The 23422-nt window shown below is 36.7% G+C and overlaps 1 protein-coding gene across 1 annotated transcript in view; it reads right to left on the reverse strand.

Annotated features, from left to right (window-relative positions):
• Window positions 1-4488: 4488 nt before the first annotated feature.
• Window positions 4489-23422, reverse strand: part of Pdcd10 (programmed cell death 10) — a 44081-nt gene continuing 25147 nt past the window's right edge. Inside the window, exons 3-8 of the mRNA XM_021195866.1 lie at window positions 21086-21139; window positions 16450-16567; window positions 15231-15357; window positions 8159-8237; window positions 7822-7904; window positions 4489-4976 (exon numbers count right to left, since the gene is read on the reverse strand). Of these exons, the coding sequence (XP_021051525.1) occupies window positions 4895-4976; window positions 7822-7904; window positions 8159-8237; window positions 15231-15357; window positions 16450-16567; window positions 21086-21139 (543 nt within the window). The 3' untranslated portion in view covers window positions 4489-4894. The remainder of the gene's footprint in view (window positions 4977-7821; window positions 7905-8158; window positions 8238-15230; window positions 15358-16449; window positions 16568-21085; window positions 21140-23422) is intronic.

The raw sequence follows: 23422 nt of genomic DNA on the forward strand, positions 1-23422 counted from the left end.
CTTACTGATTTTCATATAGTGAAACATCCCATAATTTCTGGGATTGAGACTACTTGCTCATGGTAATGATTTTTTGATATATTCTTGGATCTGGTTTTTGAGTTTTTTATTTCAAGTAGTTTTGCTTCTATGTTCATATGGTAAATTGGCCTGTAATTGTGTCTTTATTGAATCTTTAGCTGGTTTGTTTATCAGTGTATTTGTGGTCTCATAAAATGAATAGGGCAATATTATTTCTGTTTTAATTTTGTGGAATAATTTGAGTTTTGTCATTAACTACTCTTTGAAAGACTTCTGTACTAAAACTATCTGGCCCTGGGCTTTTGGGGGTTGGGAAACTTAACAGATTGCTTCTATTTCAGAGCTATACGTCTATTTAAATTGTTTATCTGATCTTGATTTAAATTTTGCAAGTGATACCTAACCAGAAAACTGGTCATCGTTTATAGCCAGGCAAGGCTTCTAATGGCTGGAGTAGATTGCATATAATTGAGTTGTTAGCCAAGGGGGTTCCATGAAAATCCCCACACCACCCAGACAAAAGGTTGCCCTAACCAAAAGCAAGCTGCCACTGCTGAGCAAACACCCATACAATCACTGAACATGGAGAAATGCTGGTGCCTGAATGAACCTTCATCCTTAACTTGTGGCCCAGGCTGGATTTGAACTCATGTTCTTTCTTCTTTAGCCTCTCAATACTGAAATTAAAAGAGTAATTCACCATGCCACACCCCAGACATTTTTGTTCATTCAGAACACTTGAAGACTATATTGTAGGTAACATCAATTCGCCATTCAGAACGGACCTCTTCAAAACAAATCATTGTACTTGAACGTAACCTGAACTGAACGTTAACAGTAAGAACAGAAGGGAAGAATGTGACACAGCTAGTTGATGTCCTACAGTTTTGTCTATGGGACAGGAGGAGCAGACAGGAAGAATATCCTGCTCAGTATGTCCTCTGAGGAGTACCAATAATGTAGAAAGTTTATCTCTAAGTCTCAGTTTCTAAAATGTAGTCAGTCCTTAGGAACTTTGGATTTCACAACCGAAAAAGATTATTTTTATAACTGAAAAGGAGGTTGGTGGTGATATGGCTCAGCTGGTAAAGATGCTCGCTGTAGAGGCTGATGAGCTGTTCATGCATCAGAACTCAAGTGATGGAAGGAGAAAATTTAGTAGGGAAGCCCCTGGATATGAGTAGGCAGCAGGATGGAGCCATATGCATGCAGCTTCACAAGGAGAAAGCAGGTCCTTCATTACTCTTGGGCTGCCCCACTGTGGTTCTCAAAGATCTCAAACATCCAAGCTTCTCAAATCTGGATCAAATCTCTAAGCTTAAATACATCTCTTTATAACTTAATCTGCAGGCATGTTGTCAACAATAGAAAATAAGGCTAATTCCTTGTTTGCCCATTTACAGTTTCAACTCTCATCACTTTGTGTCTCTTGTCCTGGGACAATCACAGTGGTTTTACTCTCTACATGCATAGTGAGGAGAGTAGAAAGGGGAGGAGGGGAATTTTGATGATTCTTTTATAAAAGAAAAAATATACAGGAGGAAAACACAGCAAAATCATAAGTGCTGAGGCTCCTTTTTAAATGTTTCAGAGTAATGCTGAGCTGTACCCACATGGCAAGCTTTGGTTTACTTTAAAAGTATTAAATCAACAAGCATACGGAGGGGATTTCAACTACACCTTAAGCCTTCAAGCCAACTGAAAAAGTAAACAACTGCATTTCCATAATCAGTAAAAGACAAAAAGTAATTCACAAATGCATAATATAACATTCTTAATCTTTAGCAGGACATAGGGACATCAAGAACAAACCCTCTTGTTTAGTGAGGTGAATAAAGTAATTCTGAGACTCTGGGCTATACTCCCATGATGAACAAGTGTGTGACTGGAATCATGGCGTAAAGGGCAAAGAAATATGGAAAGAGGATGACAAGAAAGAGCTCAGTGGAACTTAGAGTTGTGAATTCATTTCTGAGAACCACGTAAGGGCACATATACATTTGTTTGTATGTAGGCATATTGGTCTGATGAATGGCCTAGATGCAAAGGAAATACCCCAGGTCCCAGTGTAAACTTTTAGTAACTTCTTTCTGGCTGTATGGAGAAATAGATGGTCACAGATCTTGGGATGCTTTTAATGAAGGGTTAATTAAGGGGGAAGTGGGGAATGGCAAGACACAAAAACAGAAAAGAGAACTCACAGGGCAAAGGAACCACCTAGGAGCCATCTGCCAAATTTAAAAATAAAATTTGCATACCAAAGTATGGGATATAGACCAGTAGGAAAAAACAAAATAAACAAACAAACAACAAACAAATAAAACCCTTATGAACCTATAACATCCAAATTTAGGTGGAAACACAGTTGGGTAAATGAATGATGGGACAGGAAGAGAGATCTTCTGTTTGCAAGTAGAATGTCCAATGCTGACTGGTCCATGTGGGAACAAATCTGTAAAGTCACAGTTAGATTGGAGCACACAGCATCAACACATCTTCATCTCCAGAGGAAGATGTTGGCATGTACTTAAAAGCCTCCCAGAGGTCATGTACTAGTAAAAAGAAGTTATATTCTACATTGGAGAAACACAACTGCACCACAGCAAGTGACGAAAACTAGAATCATCAGTGAGGAGATGGATCCATCTTCCCCTCATGACAACCACCAGTGCAATGTTCGGACCAACGGTACATAATTTGGATCTAATAAGAAAACATGAAGTGAGGAACAACCTATAGCACTGAGGCAAAGCATCCAGAGTACAGTGATGTGAGGCAGGGCAAGCAACCAAGATGGCAAAAGGTATGCAGTTTTCTCTTTGAGCAACTATTATTCTTGTAAGTTTCCTGAGAATCTGAAGATATTCCCATATGGAAAATTAAAATTATTAAAAAGGACAGCTATTAGCTCCTCATCCTACTCCCAGCCCCACCTATCATTTACTATGTTATATTGTGTAAGTCTAATGGAAGGGGTGTTGGATTTCTGAAAAGAAACCACATTGCTGTAATTTGTATCCCAATAAACCAAAAAGGGGGTTGGTGAAGCAGCCTCTTACATTCTGCTTCTGGCAATGGAGCAAAAATAAGTGGAGAGAACACACAGAAGAGGTGAACCAAAAGCTCAGCCCTCAGCTGACAGCAAAGCTCTAATCTCATATCTGTTTCTTCAAGTGTAATGAAGATGATTAAGTTATAGGTTAAGTTATAGGACTCTGAAAAGATCAAATTTAATAAATGTATTTTCAATAGTACTCAACATAGAAAGCACCAGAATCACGTGTTTCCTTCCATTCGCCTCCTCAGAAGCCACTGGAAGCAAACCGTCCCCCTCTCCATTGATTCACCTTAGATCTTTTCGGATTTGTAGAAATAACTGACACTCAGAATCCGCCCTCATTATGAACACATGTTTCACTACAATGGAAGCCAATGCAGCAGATTACAGAATAAAGAGACTTATAAAAATAAGGCTGGCACCTTCTAAGAGGGAATAAAAGAAAGGCAATTGAGACTGTTGGTTAGAAGTCCTATTACACTTGTCTTCCTTACATTTTCCAACAATAAATGCTAGGTTTTGATGAAAATACTAAAGATTATCACCTATGCTTATATTAGTGGTTCTGCACTTTTAAATAAAGACAAATCAAATTAGGAACACTCTCATAGGTTGTAGTTCAATTATTTGTCTTTTCTGCTTTGCTTCCTTTCATACACTGACTTATACTTACCAGGGCCGTTTTATGCTGTCAATGACAGCAATCTTCAAAAATTCACTTTCTAAAAACATCTAAATAACAAAAATAACTAAATTGTCTTATAGCAAAGATCTGTCAACAGATTTTAATATTCAATTTCTTTATAAAACATGAACAAAACCTGATTTTCCCTTTATTTTATAATTAAAAACTCAAATCACTCAACATGAATACTGATACATAGTTTTCTTATAACTTCTCTAATGTGAAACAAACTATACATATTTAAAGAGTATATATTATATTAACACTGATAAAAACCTCAGTACAACTATTAGAAGTTTTTTTTTTTTTTTTTTTTTTAACCTGTGACTACTCTGGAGACAATGTGCAAAGCTTATAGGGCCTAGTATACCAGAAGTAATTTCACGGAGCCATAACTACAACTCAGAAAGTGTCATTAACTTGAAGTGTCATTACAGTACAAAGACACCGTAGCTTGATCTCTCTTCTTAGGTATCTAAAGATTGGAAATTGTGAAAAAATATCCAGTTCTTTATATGTAATAACTAACAAAAGTATTTTAACTGACTACATTTTGCTCAAAGTGATTAAGGACAAAAAATAGGAATTCTCGTTGCTTTATTATTTGATAAACTGCTAGTAAGCTCCCATTAGAAGATCTTTAACATTATACCAAGTTGTCTTGGTCTTCTGATCATATATATACACACACACATATATATATGCATCTTTTTTCAAGTAAAGAAATGTTTAACAGATGTAAACTATTTATTGAATATTTGCCACCAAATATTGTTAAATACATTATCTTGCAGCATATCGCTTTCAAGTTAAAATGTCAGAAACAAACACCAATATTTACAGTTCTTGTAAGGAATGTTATATAATGACACATTAAGGCGTAAATTCTTTTGGCTTATAATTCTTAAAAGAATGATAATAGCAAAAGTGATGCAAAATCTTCAGTGTGAGATTATGATTAAGCTACATTTTACAAAAATATGGTGTAAGATGGCAATAATCCCATTCAACATCCTGGATTAGATCCCTTCAGGAGGGACTGATAATTTATACAGTCAAACTTTAAAATTTACAGATAAATGCAGTTTAATACTGCCACTGAGAAGTACATCTCTTAACATATACAACTTTCAGGCCACAGTTTTGAAGGTCTGAAGTATCAAGTTGGTTTGATGAATTAGCCGGTTGGCACTTATGAACACATTTATTGCCCTGTTTAAAAAGAAAAAGAACAATCATTAATTTCATTTCCCAAATTCACTATTTTAAACTAAAATATTTATAGTTAATGTCATATTAATGGTAGCAATAAAATGAAAGGGGGGGGAAGGCAAGTTAGTTCTGAGTATTCTAAACTTTCATTCCAGTTGAGAATTTAATGTGGGTTAAACTATAGTGTCTAGGAATCACTGCCCCCTGGTGTTTCTGACTGGCAATAAGGGGTTGTAGGGTTGCTACCCCAACAACCATTTACAGGCTAAACAGATCACTGATCAAACAGGAGGATTCAGACTGGTTTTCAGCTCCAATTTCAAGTGCAAGATAAAATACAATTTTTAAAAATTTTGTTAATAAAATAAAACCTGATATGCTCAAATGATGATTAAGATGAGGTTCCCAGTTAACATAATCTGCCGAAGCATGCAAGACACTAAGCCTCGAGATCTATAATGGCACAATGACATCTGGCATCAATGAGCATGATAAAGAAATGTTAACTACTTCTAACCCACCCTAATCAAATCCTTGCCTAAAAACATATGATTTAGTATCTGGGGCCCAAAAATTACAAAAGTATGATTTTAACAGATGCTTTAATTATAAACATGGACCCTATAACGGTTTGGGCTAGGTCAAGTGCATATACTTTATGGTGGTATAGCTTGTTCTTGTGGGGCTCCCAACAATGGACTGGGGGTGTCTCTGATTTTTTTGCCTGCTCATGGGATCCTTTTCCTCCTACTAAGTAGTCATATCCAGCCATGATATGAGAGTCCGTCCCAGTCTTCTCTATCTTGTTAGTTTGGTAGATATCCCCTGGGAGACCAGCTAAGTCCTGCACTCTTGTGCTCTCTCTTTTGCTGCCTCTCTCTCATCCCCTTTTGGAAGGGAAACAGAAGAGTAGCTGATCTGGGGGAGAGGGGAGGTTGGGGGAGGGACCAGGAGGAGTGGTAGGAGGGGAAACTGTCAGCAAGATGTAATGTATGAGAGAAGGGGACAAAGCTACTTTAAGTGCCAGAAGTTCTCTCAGATGCTCCTCATTCTGCAGCCCTCTCAGTCCCTCTGTACCAGGGCTGAAGGCTGGATCTTCATCTTAGATGTTTTCTACCTAGGAGGGCTTAGGGATGACCTAGTTGAGTCAATGAGAATTTGTCTCCCTAGTACAGGATGTCTTCACAGGTCTTACTCCACTAACAATTTTCCATTTGCAGTAAGCAAGTACAAAACTCACAACATTTAAACAAAACAAAATTGAATTTAGAGCTGTAGAGAATGGAAAAACAGTAGCAAGCTTGAATAATCAATATATACAAATTTTAGATTAGTGAAATATAAATTCCTGCCTTTCAACATTCATTATATTTGATTAATTAAAATTAGAAATTATTATACTCTTATGTAAATCATACATTTGGTTATTTGGGCTTAGTTTATTAAACTATGTCACAAACCAACATTTTCCCTAGACCATATGAATTTACATATGGAACATAAAACTATTAATGTAACATCTTCAATTTGTAATATAAATGAAAATAATTATATTTGCCTGAACATTAAAATTGATTGTAAAAGTTTTATATCCATGTACTTTTAAAATATTTTATACTAATATCATAAATGTGTGGTTTTATATAGGATCTTAAAACTTCAATGATGTTTGCTATGCCTGTTTGGAATATTTTTTTATCTTTATACATTACTTATGTCTTTTTCAATATAATTTCTAGCATCTTACCTAAAGTACTGTCAACAACCTGTATGAAACCATATTGCAGATGTCATAACCCAGACTATCTGTTTAAATACTGAGTACATATACAAAACACAATCCCTAGATCTACACAGGGCTCTATAGGAAGTTTTGTATAAACTTAAAACTAACGTTCCACTTACAACTTCCATATCATTTTCTTAACATTTGCTTTTGTCTTCTTCCCCTCAGGGCCCTATCTCTTTAGTGTTCTCTTATTTAGCCATTTTAGCTTCCCTTTAGCATAGCGGATCTCTAGCCTGGATCTCACTCCACAGCCACCTGGACACACATGTTCCTAGGCAAGTCAAGGTAGAAATCGCTCAAAGTGGAATTGTGGCAATGAGCTTTTTAAAAACTGACCCAGGATGGTTTTAAAATGGAGAGAGGATTGAGAATTATTGTTATTAACCTATCCTCTATGTACTAGTTTTTCAAGGGACTGGCACCTTTGACAGCACCTGAACAATCTTAAAAAAATGTACAATTATTGAACTCCAATAGTAGACCCATGCCATCAGATGCTACTAAAGTTTAAGAAAAAAAAAATTAGGGTTGGTACAAGCCAGCGAGTTAAGATTTACTTTTTATCTTTTAATATCAAAAAAAAAGGAAAACACCAAAATTCGCCCCCCCAAAAAACCAAGAAAAACAAACAAACAAACCAACAAACCACATTCGGGTGAAGACTGTACAGTTTAAATTTTAGTATCAGGTCCTTTTCAGAAAGTGTCAAAAATCCTTACTGTAGGTTTTAAGTTGTGGTCAGAACAGTAGCCACTCTCCAATTCTCTGCCTTTGCTAAATCAGATGACTTGACTCTTAGCAATGGAAGACAGAGCTTAGCTGACCGAGCTTTTCTATTTTAATTTTTACATTCAATTTTCTCCATCTCCCCGGCCCCCTCTCACCAAGTGGGTGTGTGGTTAAAATTAAGTTCAGGCTGTGAGGCCAGGCTGTGAAGAAAGCCTTTACCCATGGAGACCTCTCACTGCCCAAATAATTGCCCAAATAACCTGGTTCCGATATCCCACAAAAACATTCACTTAATTAGAGTAGAAAAGTATAAATGACAATACTTACTTGCCATCTTTAAAGTAAGTCTTCAGAGTGTCACTGAAACTTTTGGAGTATTTTACAAATTCTTTCTTTTGGTGTTCAAGTGCCTATATTTATAAAAAGAAAAATAAGCTAAGTCAGAAGAAGAACACACAAGGCTAAGTGAAAGGGCAGTGATGACAATGAATATGGGATGATTTATATTCCATAAGTCTGAGAAGTGCTTACTCACATAACCACACAATATTTACATCTGGGGACAAATGCAATGAGACAATTTCTATAAGTCAAACTCTTTAGTACACAGGTCATAAAACAACTGCATATAAGCCCATTTCTACAATGGCAACAAGCAACTTACCCTGCGGTTCTGGTACTGATATTTTTTGAAGACATTATTCACTGTATCAAGTAGTTCTTTTATTGCACTAGCTATATCCCTGTTTGGAAAGGAACAGCAACAACAAAAATCTTTAAAATCAGCTACATTAAGAAATATATATTTATAATTATGAATCATGCTTTACCACTCTACTTCCCCCACTGATATATGCCAGAGTGGCCTGTACCTCAGAAACTGTAATAGATTACCTATCCTGCCTCGGCCTCAGTGCTGGGATTAAAGTTATGCACCACATGGTTGGCTATTCATCTATATCTATACCCATATATCTTTTTGTTTTGTTTTTGAGATATGTTCTCAAGTAACCAGGCTAGTTTTGAACTCTACATGTAACCAAAACCTTTGAACTTTTATGATCCTCTTGGATCCATGTCCAGAGTGAAATCATCCCAAATTTAGTGCACTGCTGGGGATTGAATCCCACACTTCATGCATACAAGGCACACTGCTCTCTCCCAACCGAGCCATGCCTTGTCAGATCCTCAAAGTACTCATTTGTATGCTTCTCTCAGTTCATGAAGTACTTCAGCTCATCCTGCCACAGTAATGCCTTTTCTTCCTAAGCATTATGATGAATATATACCACCTCTTATATGTAAACCATTGACATTAGGCTAGAAAAAAACCGTTCCCTATTGAAATAGAATTATTTTCACACAGAAATGTCACCTGGCCACATGCTACCATCACTGCTCCTTATTTAAGAGTAGCAGCCTAAATCATGTAAGGGTCTCTCTATTTTCAAGCAATTTCAATATTTTACACTGCTGTGAAGGACATAGTCAATCATATTCAATAAAATAGTGTCGCCAGAACTTGCTGTATTTTTTGAGAAAAACTATAGTTGTAACCAATATAAAATGTTAAATCTCTACATATGAAAGTTTCAATAAATTCATATTGGAGCTAACTAAAATAAATATAAAGAAGGTAACAGTGATCACACAGATATATAATTGCATATCATTTTTAGCATATTTTAGTATTCTATAAAAAAAGTAATTATTAACTTGTTGCCATGGCTAATGCGAAAGATGTGAATGTAACAGAAATGTTTGGACAGGGCAGGTCAAGGGAGCAGCCCAGAAACAGACTGCTTAACTGCAAAGAAAAGCAAGGTGGGAAGAAGAGAAAGGGCTTTGCTAGAGTCTATATCTGCTTTTAAGAACCGGGAATCTGAAAGGTGAGCATGATGACAGGCTGCTGAATCAGTCTCTAGTGAGGCTTTCCTCAGATACAACAAATTAAAGAGCTATCACAAATACCAAAATATCTGCACAAAGCTAGGGTAATCAGGTGAGTGACTAGAGAGTCTGGTTTTAGTTACACTTAAAGAGGTAGGAAGGAAAGAATTTCCAGCATCCTTGTCTTTCAGCTTCAAGCCCAGTACAGAGCAAGGTACCTTGCAGTTAGAGGAAAAGAAAATTGTTCATGCCCCAGGGATGCTGCAGCCTTAGCAAAGGCACAGTGGAACCTAGGGCTAGACAAAGTCCCAGTAACTTAACTTGATTGTAGGGCTAGGAACTTAGCTTCTAGAAGAGCATCAGGCCAGGAGGCTCATAGCCTCAGTAAGCTCTGCCCTATAGAATAAGCTGGGAGGAAGAACAGAACAGGAAAGTTCACACAGCTTTGTCTCATTATTCAGGTCTAAGCCCACAATGAGGCAAAGAGATAAGAGACACCGAGGCTCTGTATGAGAGAAAGTGCTCAAACGACCTAGCACCAGCTCTGACATTAGCCAGAAGTCTGTACATCTGCAACTCATGTTTATGTTACCTGAGGAGTAAGTCTCCTCCTAAGACTTATGTAGATCTCTGAGGCTAAGGCTTAGGTACAACTCAATTTTGTATTATTAACCTTGTGGCTCCCTCCTCCACCCAAGTAGCACAGCTATAATTAGACCTGTGCTTATAATGGGATTCTAGCACTGTCTCAGCATCTAACTAGTTTGGCTTCCAACACTGCTGGCTACCATAAGGGGTGAGGTATACCTGAGACTAAACACAACAAAACCTGGCAGAAGTTCTCAATCTAAAGCAGTACAGCATAGTGACAGACCACATTTGCTAGGATGCATGATACTGGGAAGTTTCCCATGCTGTGCTGTTAACAGAGCTTCCTGAACAGCTCTAGATAACCTGGGAACATAACTACTAATCTAGGAGCATCACCAATACCTAGTATTTTCTATGGTTGTATGTGTACTGAAAACCAGGAGCCTTTGCAAGAATGGACCTTGGTCCTAACCCTCTAATGTGCTGGTCTTCATTGCCCATGGGCTTGGAGCATGGCAGAGACTGGTGGAATGATGGTCACAGCTACATTACAGTACTCTAGGACTGCTCCCAGTGACTCTCTCTGAAGCCAAAGACAACTTTGTAATGTCACACCTTAGGACAGGGACTGTGAAAAAGGCCTTTACCCTATGTGGGCTACGGAGGAAGGCTTAAGCATAAGAAAATCTTTACTCTTCAATTTCTGAATAATAAATCTTAACAATATACCAAATTCTCCTTTATACCAACCTCCCAAGAAATTCTGAGACAATATCCCAACACCATAAAAAACAAACAAACAAAAAACAACAAAAAAACCCAACACTGTAGCAAAATAATAAAACAGATTAAGAAATGGACAAGAAAACTGAATAGACATTTTTTTAAAACATCAGGGTCCAACTAATGACACTAAAAGTAGGTGAAAAGACACCACTGCTAAGTAACAAAGAAACACAAATCGAAAGCATAATAAGCCATCATTTTACCCTAGGATGAGTGAGTGATAACAACAGAGAGTAACAAATGCTGGCAAGGCTGTAGAGAAAAGCAGAGCCCCAGACACTGAGGGTTATCAGCGTGTTCTTGTAGAGCACAGTACTAGTAATTTCACAGCTTGGGTACCTAGCTAACACAGATGAAATACGTGTATCACACAGATTTCTATACTCTCATGTCCACTAAAGAGCTGTTCACAAAATAGTCAAAATAGTAGACGAGTCTGATGTTTATCAATTGCTGGATCAATGGATAAACACAGTACAGATACACTGGATACTAGTCAACAGTGAGAAACAGTGGGATCCTGTAATTTATGACAATATGAATGGAATTAGACACTATTATTAGGTGAAAAAACACACACAGAAAAAACAATACCATATAATTTCACTTGTAAATAGAGTCTACCAAAGTTGATTTGATAAAAGTTGAGAGTAAATGGTTGTTAGGAGATGCAGTTAGAGTTAGAGTCACAGTTAGACAGGAACATAGTATGGCCTGGTACTGCATAGTAAATAGGGTGACTATACATAAAAATTACACAACAATTTTTCAAAAACCACCTAGGATTTTTAAAGTTGACCTAAGGGAAACACGTCTTGGACAGCAAAGGGCACCCCACTGGTACATACAAACTCTGTACTCCTGCATATCAGTATAATACAATTAAGAGCCTGTACAAGTTTGGGTGGGGCTGGAGTAGAAAGAACCCTCTCCAGGTAACTGTGGATGAGCCACATTTTAAGTACTTGGGACTATGCGGTCAAGATCTTCTAACTTAGTGGTATAGAACACTTTTATAAACTGTTGTGACCAACATTCTCCCTAAGCCTGGACTACTAGAAGACCTGGCAAACAACAGTGACTTACCCAGTCGTTGAAAAATGTTCTTGAAAAATATCCTGAAATAGCTTACATTGAATACATTATCCACAGATAGATAGTAAAACATTCTTACTTATAGCACCAAGGTTTGTTCTAGGGACATTGAATTATATTAGTAATCACCTGAGAATTAGCAAATTACAAAAGGACATTACAGCACAAAGGAATACTGAGCCAGTGAACCAGATAAAGAATTGAGGTAATATAACTCTCAAAGTTATGAATAATTTACAGCAGATGAAATCAGTCATAACTGACAGCAAGATTTATATTCTCATAAAATTTGGTACAGTAGGTCATACTCACTTAATGTTGGTAAAATATGGGAAAGTAGGATTACTAATTTAAATATGAAAAGTACAGTATGTTAAAAAAAAAAAAGCTCAACTGTAGCCATCTGCACTATTCATACAAGATTGACTTCTCCTTTCCCAAACAATTTGAACACCCCAAAACTTAAGACTAGTGAATCCTGAAATGTATACAAACTACATTTCCACTGCCATTACTTTTAATTCAATTGTGGTTATTAGTACATTCAAAAAGTGGAAGTAAAACTGCAATGTCTAAGCCTTTGTTAAAAACTATGGGCAAACTCTTCCCGTATGTAGCTTGCACACTATTTCCCTTCAGCCACAGCAGGTTAAGGAGACGCCCCAAGGTAGTGGTTCTTAACCTTTCTAACACTGCAACCCTCATGTTGAGTGAACAACAACAATAAACTATATTGTTACTACTTCATAACTACAATTTTACTACTGTAATGAACTCTAATGTGACTCTGTGATATACAGAATATCTGATATGTTACCCAGAGGTCGTGACCCACAGTGAGAACCACTGCTCTAGGAGGACAGAGACTGTCATGAGGATGCCAGCTCTGCTTCTATCCTTTTTGTCTTGGTGTTCACCGTAATATTCCTGTCTAATATACTTGCATTCAATAGATATCCATTATCACATTTCATTCAAATAGCAGAAACCTGTTTCAAGGTTTCAAGGTATGGTTTCAAGGTAACACAATTTAGCCTATGCTACAGAAACATGCTAATAAAACTATGCTTCTGAGAAATCTTTACTTATGGTTTCCCCGAGACACTGCATTGATCAGAGATATTATTATTCNAGCTTGTGCTGCTTTCTATCTATGGAGGCAGAAGAGAATTACCACAGACACTTAGCTAGAAAAGGTGTTAGGAACAGAAAAGGGCACAGAGAATGCTGGTATCAGTCTCCTATGGTTCAAACTATTCTATACCCTTAGGATGTAACTTAATTTTTTGTGGCTCATTCTCCTCATCTCTTAGAGGAATAATTACTAATACTATTTCATTAACATATTAATACAGAAAAGTGCTTACACTGCGACATAATCTCATTTCTTTCCTTATCACTCAAAACATATGCTCCAAATATTTAACATAGCATTTTGTAACCAAAGTTAAACAGGTTATTCCTGAACACAAAACTGGCACTTATTCTATGTGGTTCCTTTTTATGGTTTCAAGGTAACACACAATTTATTTTAGCCTATGTCAGAGAAACATGCTAATAAAACTATGCTTCTGAGAAATCTTTACTTATGGTTTCCCCGAGACACTGCATTGATCAGAGATATTATTATTCAAGCTTGTGCTGCTTTCTATCTATGGAGGCAGAAGAGAATTACCACAGACACTTAGCTAGGAAATATTTTCTCCACCACTAGTTCAAACGACAAAGGTGTTAGGCTGGTGACTTTGTCAACCTGACACAAGGTAGGGTCTCTCAATTGAGAAAATGTCAAATGAGCTATAGGATTGGCTGTGGTGAACCTGTGGGCATTTTCTTCTTGGATGATTGATGTGGGAGAGGCTACTCCTGGAGAGGTAGTCATGAAGTATTTAACAGTAAGCTTGAGCCAGCCAGTAAGCAGCACTCTTCCATGGCCTCTGCTTCAGTTCCTGACTCCAGGTTCCTGCCTTGGCTTTCCTCAATAGACTGTGACTTAGGACACATAAGCCTTCCCCAAGTTGCATTTTTGGTCAGGGTCTTTATCATAGCATTAGAAACCTAACTAAGACAGATGGGCCACAAGTGCGCTACTAGTTCTCTAGAACTACTACTTTTGCTGTTTGGCTACCAGTCAGCTTCTTAGCCCTTATTATGCAATCTATAATCCAAAAGCAAAGGTTTAGAGTTCAGTTCGGAAAATATTAAAAAATGCCATTCGCATCTGTACCAGCTAGTTTTGTGTCAACTTGAGACAGGCTGGAGTTATCACAGAGAAAGGAGCTTTAGTTGAGGAAATGCCTCCATGAGATCCAGCTGCAAGGCATTTTCTCAATTAGTGATCAAGGGGGGAGGTCCCCTTGTGGGTGGTACCATCTCTGGGCTGGTAGTCTTGGGTTCTATAAGAGAGCAGGCTGAGCAAGCCAGGGGAAGCAAGCCAGTAAAGAAAATGCCTCTATGGCCTCTGCATCAGCTCCTGCTTTCTGACCTGCTTGAGTTCCAGTCCTGACATCCTTTGGTGATCAAAAGCAATGTGGAAAGTGTAAGCTGAATAAACCCTTTCCTCCCCAACTTGCTTCTTAGTCATGTTTGTGCAGGAACAGAAACCCTGACTAAGACAGCATCTGTACAAAAATAATTTATGCCATATTTGAAATGAAAACAACATTGGGACTTTCTTGCTACCAACATAGTGCCTACACTTACTTTTAGCTGAAATATACAGGTTATTTACAGAATTTGTTATATAGTGTCTTAGTCTTTTATTGCTGTGAGAGGACAATATCAAGGTCATAAAGGCAAACCTTTAGTTGGGGCTGGCTTACAGTTTCAGAGGTTCAGTTTATCATCATCATGGCAGGAAGTATTGCATTATGCAGGCAGACTTGGTATTGGAGGACCCAAGAATTCTATATCTTGATCAAAGAAAACAGGCAGGAGTCTATGTCTTCTGCAGGCAGCCAGGAAGAGGCTTTCTTTCCACACTGGGTGGAGCTTGAGCAGAGAGACCTCATAGCCCACCCCCACAATGACAATCTTCCTCCAAGGTACCTACTCTAACAAGGCCACATCTCCTAAAAGTGCCACTTCCCACACTCCACATGGGCCAACCATTCAAAGAATGGGTCTATGGGGGCCAGACCTTATCAAACCACCACATAAAGTTTAATTTATAATATTGTTTAAATTAATATGTTTAGTCCACTATTTCATTGATTCATTAATGCCACTTAAACATCCTAAAGACAGGGTACTCTGATGCCATTATATTCAAAGTGCATGGCATTCAAAATTTTTAGATTTTATTCCAAACTAATATTTTAATTGAATTAATTAATGATTCTTGTTTTTAAACAAATCAAAAAAACTTCACTTACTTGATTGTCTGCAGAAACCTCACTCTGTCATTGATCTCATCTGGAATCTTACTGAGGATCTGTTTAAGTGCCCGTGCCTTTTCATTTAGGTCCTGGAATTCTGGCTCTGGCCGTTCAATCATGTACTCTGATAAAACGGAAACACAATAAAAAATATCATGTGACTCTGACAAATTCAAATCTAAGAACTCGCAATCCTGACCAAAGGAAGGAGAGAGTGGGAAAAAAGTCATTGAGCCCGAAAAGAGAAACGAAGTTCAACTTGGTCCAGTGCAAAAATAATTTCTGAAGTAAAACAGAATAAGACTACACATCTTTGAGATATACGGGAAAACCTAATAAAATCCACCCATCCATTGATCAAAAAGAGGCTTCATTAACTCATCAGTCCTAATAGTCTATACTCATGTCCCATGAAACCTTAAATAACAAAATTCATGAAGAAGGAGGTCATTTACATATTTGTAAAAGGGAAATGTGAGTTCAGAAACTTAAAACCCCTATAATGTGGAATATATTAAGTCTATTTTATTAACTTTAGTATTGACTATACAATGGATCATTATATTTAAACTCCTACAGTACTGAATGCACTATAGTTCATTATATTAAACCCCTATAGCGTAGAATATTTTATGGTTCATCATACTAAAACTTGTAGTGTTGAATATAATATGGCTCATTATATTAAAATGTCTACAATATGAAATATACTGTGGTTCATTATATTATAACCACAAACTTACTATAATTTTCAGTATATTCTTAACATTTCATTTTAAAACAAAGACCAATATAAGCCCAACATATAGGCTGGGATCACAGAATGGCTTTTTAAAAAGAAGCTTCAATCAGACCTGGTAGATAAGAAGGCTTACTACCAAGCTGTCTAATAGGAAGCTCATCAACTTACAGAGGCTCACTGCTTTCAAATGCAACAGAGAATATTTCTCAGAACTTCCAGTGAAATTGAAATTTGTTAAGCATTATATATTAATGGGTAAAAAGATAAAAGCATGTAGTATCAAATACATCACATAACTAAATCTGACAAATACAGAAAAGTTAAAGGGTCTCCTTGTCTACTTTGTACAGATAATAACCACTACCATCACAAGAAGCATGAAGGAATAGGGATGACTGTCTGGTCAAATGGTAATGATCTGAAGGAAGTGCTTCTCAAGAATGGAGAACTAAACACAAGTCTTCTTTCTGATACCTTCTACGTCATCAGCTGCCATACGAAGAAGGGACTCGGTGAAGTTAACTTCTACACTTTTTTTCTCTAATATTTTCATAATGATGTCTTGTGTGAGGCCTGGATTTTCCTTTTCAGCCTGGAAGAAGAACATGCAATGAGTCATAGGTCTGGTTCAGGACCTCTGGCTTCTGTGACAGAGGGCTATACCGTGGAAAGCATTGGGACATACTACAGCTTCCACAACGCCACATTTTCTACTCTTTGTTTTTTGTCTGTTTTTTATTTTAGGGTGAGGTTTCAAGGACAAAGGGCAGATATGAGGGGATGGGAAGATGAGTGGGACTGGCACACATGATGCAAAACCCATAAAAAATCAATAAAAGGTAAAAAAAAAAAACCTTTACATTTCTGGTCTTTCTGTGAAGAAAAAAATCGCTAGTTTTCATACATAGAAATGTGATCAACATTTTAAAGCTAAAATTTAATTGTTCTGAATTTATTCACTTATAAGGACAGAAAGCACTGGTGACACAGGTGCTACTAAAGGCGCCATCAGCTTTGTTTAGTTTTGTATCAGAAGTTTTTATTATGTGCAAAGTCACAGAAGCACCCAGCATTCCTTGCCTCTCCAGTATGTCCTCTCTCAATCAACCTAACAATTATGACAAAATCTCCTTAGCTACACTGATAATTTTTAGCTTATACAATATTTCATCTTAAGGACAGGCAGTAATAATTCCTATCAAGTGTTTTTGGAAGATGTGTTGTATGAGAATTAAGTGCCAGGAAACATAAAATAAAACACCAGGGTAGCTTTTGCACTTTTAAATAAAACTGATTTATTCCCTTACCTAATTTTCTATAGAATAATTTCCATTTCCTATTTTAGTTTTATAGCAAAAATTTTTGTTCAATGGTTTTTAAACTATCACTCATTGAAAAACTGATTTTCACTTATTGTAATTGGTGTTTATGTGTGCGTATGTGTTTGTGTGTTGTGTGTGTATATGTAAAATGGATTGCTTGGCCATAGGCAAGCACATATGTGCAAGTGTAAATATAGGCAGCTCTGGGGAGTCAGTTCTCTCCCTCCATCTTAGCATGGGCTCAAGGGATTACATTTTGCATATCAGGTTTGCTTGACAATTGCATTGATGCATGGAACCTTCTCATAGGCCCTCTATAGTACCCTGAAAAGCTATATACAGAGCATGATAAATAATATGGAGCATGATAAATAAATGTACATTTCTTACGTTACTTGAATTTTAAGGCATTAAAATCTAGCCATACCAAGATTGATTATAAAGGCAAATTTTGCATTTTCATTTTCATAGTAATTTAGCCTATTTAAAAAAAAAAAAACTTTTAATCACATTGAAAGTGTGCCTCTTTTAGGATGCCTGCCAATTAAATCTATATAATGCTTTTTCTTTATCCCAATAATCATGTAGAAGCCTAATTTCCAATCATGATTCAATGACACCCTGCTTCCTTAGTTTCAAACACAATTAACCTCTCTGTCTTTGCAGTTCCATCCTATTATCACTGGGATCAGTTGTTTTTTCTGTTTCATCACTTTCCTAAAACACTCTTGTTTGTATGCGGTCTCAAGTAGGAAAACCTCAGAGGTTGTGAACTGAAGTGGGGAACGGCACAAAATATATACATGTACCTCAGGGAATGTTGGGATCACTGTACTTGTAATGCTATGCTCATCACTTTGATAAATGATTAATGAAGCATCTAAATTCTGTTTTGCTAAGGTGACTCTCAAAAGAAAAACGATTCAAATTTGGTTAAATGCACTATTATAGTCTTAGTATCCTGAATTGCCAAAAATTATACTTGATGCTTATTTCATAACAGTTGTTTATCTTCCTTGTCCAAGAAGCATTAAGTCCACCTACATAATGAATTATCTTGGGGGCATTGTGTTTACAGGAAATAACTGCAAAGAAACAGCTTGTTAATTAAGTTAAAGTGCTGAAAGAATTAAATCAAAGTCTGCACACAAAGTTTTTAATACTAGTTTGATTTGGCACAGCAAAAGGTCAGCACTGGAAAATGCAGAAGTCTCACGGAGGCCCTGAACTTTGACAGTTCTCAAAGCTCAAAGAGCCAAATGCAGCTTATTAAGTAGTTTAGGTAGTACAATTATCTTAGGAAAGTGGTACACCCTGCTAACTCAATTACCTCCAAAACTTTGTACACAAGATAGACAGCATGTTGTCTCACTGCTAGTGAAGGCTATATATTAATGGGATGTCTGCACTTCCTGAGCACTGTAGTTTCTCAAACACTGGACATAGGTTGGCACATTTCTCATTTCTTTCTGCACACTGATTTTTCCTATTTGTGCTAATTGCTTTTAGTAGTTCCAAAAAGATATGACATCATTTAAAGGAATGCAGACCAATCTAATATGTTGAAATCACAAACTACTTCAAAAGAAGTTCATAGTGTAAACAGATGTTAAATATCACAATACTCACTTTTCTAAAACACTTCACACAGCCCCCTAGGTTTGCAGGGTGGCTGGGCACAACTTTTGGGAATTATGTCTTAGTGCAGTTGTTCTCAATCTTCCTAATGCTGCAACCCTATAATACAGTTCCTCATGTTGTGGTGACCCCAACCATAAAATCATTTTCATTACTACTTCACAACTGTAATTCTGCTACTGTTATGAATCATAATATTAATATACTCTTAGGTGACCCTGTGAAGGGCATTCAAAAGGGTCACAACTTACAGGTTGAAAGCCACTGTCTTAGTGTCTTCTAGCTAAAGTCCTGGCTAAATCTTCAAAAGCTCAAATCCAATCAATATGTCTGAAACTTCTGCTCTTAGATCAGAGACGCTATCTGCACTTGATAGATTTCAACCAGGAACTTGATGGGTACTCAACCTTTGTGAAGACTCTAATGCGAGAGAAGAACATCCCACGGCATAAAAGCAGTTTCATAGCCAATGATTATCAATGTAGGAGATAGCACAACCTGTCTGCAGTGGACAAGAAGGACAAGGTACTGCTAATCAAGCAGAATGTATATCTTAATAAAAATTGTGATATATATTTATTTTGGGAAAATTATTAATCCTCTTTTTTTCTGCAAATGATATATATGATGTGACTAAAAACCACTGTACAAGACAAAGAACTGGAAATATGGGTATTAAAAAGTAGTTCAGCAATAGTTCTTGGTCATTTTCAAAAAGAAAGTTTTTAAAATTCCTTTTCATTATCGTTAATTCTGTGGTTGCAGGTAGGTATGTGCATGTGAGTGAAGGTACTTGAGTAGGCTAGAGGTACACAGTCTCCTAGAGCTGCATTTATAGAAGCGTGATGCCAGGAACTCAATTTAGGTCCTCTAGAAAAGCATTAAGTTCTTTTAACCTTTGAGCTCTCTCCAGGTTCTCAAAAATAAATTTAAAAACACAAAATCACCTTTCCTGCATAGCTTTCATTAGTTTTACTTGAGATCTAACTAGCTTTGATAGTTAACAATAAATCACTGCTTAATATGAGGTTCATGCTCCTCTTAAAATAATTTTCACCATTTTTTGAATTAAGAAATATTGTGAACTTCAAGCAGAATAGTATATGCCTATAGTTTCCAGTACTTAGAAGGCTGAGACCAAAGTGTCATTTCAAGGCCAGACTTGTGTAACTTTAAGATTCAGTAGTAAATAAACAAATAAAGTAAAACAACATTAAAACACCAGTGCTGTGAACATTAAATGTATCCAAGGGCAAACCCAGATATGCAGGTCTGTCTTAGTCACACAACTGTATTTTTATCAATGTCATAAGAAAATTCCTCAAGGATACATTATTTTACCAGTTTTTTGAATATCACTAAAAGGAACATCTACAAAAAAATTAAGCTTATTCTTAATTTAAACATTAACATATTTTGACTTAAAAATAAGATATTTTAATTAATGATGGGAATTTCCAAGTAAATAAAAAATAATTTGGGGCCACACAAACATATATGTTAGTTGAGAAAGCAGGTAAAATTTTAAAATATGCTCAAAATATGCTAAACAACAAAAATATACCCTGAGAACAAATATGAAATCAACTAAGCATTGTTAATTTTTCTCTAGTGGTTGTGTACAGAGAAATTGTTTTTATGGTGTATAAGAAATGAGTTCTTAATACTGAGCTAACTTCTGCTAATTTTAAAACAATGTCACCAAGCCTGTGTATTTTATCCTCAGGACAGAACTGTTTGAACAAGTCATACTTCCTAGAGCTCAACATGTTACCAGTAATGAACAACTCAACAGCTCTGGTCTAAGGACAATGAAGAAATGCACCTGAAATGTCTTAACTATATTCTCAAAGTAACCTTAGTCTGTGATATAGGAGGTAGATTTTTATATCTCAATATTAAACCATATTAAACTTATTTACACTTTAAAACAAGTTTCTAAGAAGTAATTAAAAAAGAATGTAGAAAATGCACGTCTGAGACCATATGAAACACCATTTGCTGTGGTTTGCCTTTTATAAGTATTCAAAGCTTTATATAATAGAGCAAAGCATAAGTAATATCTAAGTAATCTAAAATTAACAACAATCACCTGGTATTTAGATTTACATATAACAATTTAACAAATGTAAGAAGTTATTATACCTCACCTTAATGAAAGCGGCTCTCAGAGTCTGAGCTGCAGACAAATTTACTCGTTCTAGCTACAATGAGAAGTTTAAAGTTATGATTAGTATAAGTGTTTTTTTGGGAAAAAACATTTCTGATGTTTTGTTCTCTATTAATGATAAATTCATCAAACAATAAGCAAAAATGTTTCAATAGTTATGTCAGAACTCTTCGAAAAATTAAAATTCTTACTCAACCCTGCAAAAAAATTTTTTTTAAAAATAAGATGTACTTTACCCAAAAGTAAGATTTACGAAACAGAATACATGATATAAATATGTGATACAGAATTCTAAGTGCTAAGAAACATTAAACACATCAACTTGAATTCTTAAAAATAATGAAGATTAAGAATAAACTTACAGTGCTGGGCGTGGTGGCGCACGCCTTTAATCCCAGCACTCTGGAGGCAGAGGCAGGCTGATTTCTGAGTTCGAGGCTAGCCTGGTCTACAAAGTGAGTTCCAGGACAGCCAGAGCTATACAGAGAAACTCTGTCTCCAAAAAAAAAAAAAAAAGAATAAACGTACAGCTCTGATTCCCTAGTTAGAGTTCTCTGTGAATATAAGTGATGATGAAAGGGTGAAGGGAAACATGGACTTGGATTCTGCTCATATTTACTTACGTTTTAATTACTCTAACTTCTCAGTCAAGGATTAAGCTTTGGCAAAAAATTCTTGCCAATCAGCAAACAGTGCTGACAAAACCAAACAAAACCAAACAGCCTCAAACTAAAGCCTAGGTCATCTGAACTTCAGTGTTGTTTCTGTCGGTCATCCACTCCTCTAAGTAACCAAACATTAACTGTAGGTGCTGCAGAGATAACAGAGTAGATAACAGCACCCGCCTCTTGTAGAGGACCCTGTTTCAATTACCAGCACCCATATGGTGACTCATACCTATCTCTAACTCTAGTTCCAGAGGATTTAATACTTCACTCTGACCTCTGCAGAAACTGCACACATACATAGTACACTTACATACATGCAGCACCCAAAACACTCATATATGTAAAAGTACAATATTTTAAAAGGTTAACTGTAATGACTGTAATTCTCTATGTGAGGCTAGTAAAGTCAACTTACATTAATAGCAAACAACACAGTTCATGTAATTACAGTGAATGCTGTTTAAAGTAACAGCACAGCTCATCAGATCTCAGGTATGCATAAGTTGGGCTAGGCCGATAGGATGAATATTGCCATACTGACTGCCCATGATCTTTGGGTTTACACACTACTGCCTGCTTTTGGTCAGCTAAAGGTCTGAGTCAGATATGTCCCTTCTAGCTCGGGCATTAATAAATGACTGAGTATCACCCTCACTGAAATGCAAGTAAAAGGAGACCAGAACAGCAAGGGAAGAGCTGGTACAAAAGTATCCAAGTTCTAGACTGTATTTGAGTATTTCTATCTTACAAAGAAAGTAGCACAGGAAGGTCAGTTAGACAAGTCTCAGTAAATCAGAAGTCTGTAAACTGTGAAGCATTTCAGCAGAGCTCTATTGGGAGTAATTTTGGAGTATACTGTACACCATATTATCTGCAATGAACTTAATATATTTCCTTACTCATCTGGCTTCCAATACCTAAGAGTAGCCAGGCACACAAGCCCAGACCTCTTGTTTGCAGAGAAGTTATCATCTCCATGAACTCATCAAAACTTGTCTCAAATATCTAGAGGCACTCTGCTGCACTTAGACAGCAAAGACTTTTACCTACCCTACAAAAGTACTTCTTTTATGCCTCTTAGTTGTGACTAAGATATAACAAAACTGTATTCACTACATTATCTCTGTCCTGACAGAGGTTCTGAGAACATTCTAACAACGGCAGCCATTTCAAAGTTCTACCACTGAGTTCCTTTAGAGTTGATAACACGTGACACACAATTTCATGTCAGTTTAAAACAGAAGAAAAAACTGCATTTTGTTTCCAATACTACTGAGTAAAATCATGTGAACTGTTGGGGTTTACAGTAGTTGGCTAGAACCCTGGTCTGTTTCAAAATTATTAGATTACTAGCAATTGATAGCATATACACCACGTGGTTTGTTCTAAAGAGGGAAGAAGATTAGAGCTACATTTTGCATCTCTAGACAACAAAGCAAAAATTGGCATTGCATGGTCTTAGCCACATTTCATGTCACTACTGAAAGGGAAGGGGAAAACTTCAAATGAGAGAAAAGAGTGCTTAAGATATCTTCACTTCAATACTGCCGCTGCAGGGTCCCTAAGGCAGGCAGCGCCAGTCTGTCAGCTCAGTCCCACAGTCTACCATAGGACCTATAGCTCCTTCTGCTCAGTCCCACAGTCTACCA

Source organism: Mus pahari, chromosome 4 (genome assembly GCF_900095145.1).
Source record: "Mus pahari chromosome 4, PAHARI_EIJ_v1.1, whole genome shotgun sequence".
Classification (NCBI taxonomy): Eukaryota; Metazoa; Chordata; class Mammalia; order Rodentia; family Muridae; genus Mus; species Mus pahari.